The sequence below is a fragment of the Etheostoma cragini genome, chromosome 8 (genome assembly GCF_013103735.1).
Source record: "Etheostoma cragini isolate CJK2018 chromosome 8, CSU_Ecrag_1.0, whole genome shotgun sequence".
NCBI lineage: Eukaryota > Metazoa > Chordata > Actinopteri > Perciformes > Percidae > Etheostoma > Etheostoma cragini.
This window is the reverse complement of record NC_048414.1, coordinates 401,554-402,884: the sequence shown is the minus strand read 5'-3', so window position 1 is coordinate 402,884 and position 1,331 is coordinate 401,554. Positions and strand designations below refer to the sequence as shown.

At 45.2% G+C, this 1,331-nt stretch overlaps 1 protein-coding gene across 1 annotated transcript in view; it reads left to right on the top strand.

Annotated features, from left to right (window-relative positions):
- dgkzb (diacylglycerol kinase, zeta b) overlaps positions 1-1,331 on the top strand; it is a 2,834-nt gene extending 1,503 nt beyond the window's left edge. Inside the window, exons 2-4 of the mRNA XM_034878933.1 lie at positions 193-267; positions 521-622; positions 1,245-1,331. Coding sequence (XP_034734824.1) covers positions 193-267; positions 521-622; positions 1,245-1,331 — 264 coding nt within the window. The remainder of the gene's footprint in view (positions 1-192; positions 268-520; positions 623-1,244) is intronic.

Here is a 1,331-nt window from a genome sequence, read left to right as displayed (position 1 = left end):
CGCACACACACACACACACACACACACAGACCCACACACACACACACACATACAGACACACACACACACAAACACACACACACACACTCTCTCTCTCTGTTTTACCTCAGTTTATAATTCGTTCCACAGTTTAAATCTTTATTTTTATTTCTTCTTCTTCTGTCTCTGTGCCGTTCGTCTTCTTCTCTGCAGACGTCTCTGAAGTCGAGTAAGAAGAAGAAACGGACGTCGCTGATATGCAACAAGTCGAGCAAGAAGGGATCAGAGGTGAGGACGAGGATCAGAAACGGGCGGGAAACGGGCCAAATTAGACCCGAAGACACCAGGAGGGTCAATTAGAAGTTAATCAGAGGTTAATTAGAGTTAATTAGAGGTTAATTAGAGTTAATTAGAGGTTAATTAACAAGTTGAAAGATTTTAACTTTCTGATTGACGCCCAAAACACGACGGAGACAGATTTGCCTCCCTGCAGCTGAGAGCTTGTTGTTGTTGTTGTTGATGAAATGTGTTTGTCTCTCAGGTCCAAGATGGCCGCTGGAAGCCCTTCCTGGTGAAGCCCCTCCCCTCTCAGCTCATGAAGCCGCTGCTGGTGTTCGTGAACCCGAAGAGCGGAGGAAACCAGGTCCCCCTTCCACACATTAGTCTGCTTTGACCCTGGTGTTGTCTCCACGTTCGGGACCCTCTCGTTCCCCCCGGGCCACGTTGACCCGGGACTTATTTGGGTTTAACTCTCACGTTGTCCTCGGGTCACATTTAATAATAATAATAATAATAATAACAAGTTTTATTTAACTGCGCCTTTCTAAGCAGGAATTCAAATGAGAATGGGGAATTAGAATGAGGAAATGGAAATGGACAATTGGGAATGTAGAATGGAGAATGAGGAATGGAGAATGGACAATTGGGAATGGAGAATGAGGAATGAGGAATGGGGAATGGACAATTGGGAATGGAGAATGAGGAATGGGGATGGGGAATGGAGAATGGACAATTGGGAATGGAGAATGAGGAATGGAGAATGGACAATTGGGAATGGAGAATGAGGAATGAGGAATGGGGAATGGGGAGTGGACAATTGGGAATGGAGAATGAGGAATGGGGAATGTGGAATGGGGTAGCCTGCAAGACCATAAAAGGGAGAAAATAAACTTCCGGCCAAAAATATCCACCATTTGTCTCTATGTTGTTGTTGTTGATGTTCTTGTTGTTGTTGTTCCTTCTGAAGAAATCCTTCTGTTTTTCAGGGAGCCAAGATCATCCAGTCCTTCATGTGGTACCTTAACCCTCGGCAGGTTTTTGACCTGACGAAAGGTGGACCCAAAGAGGGGTAA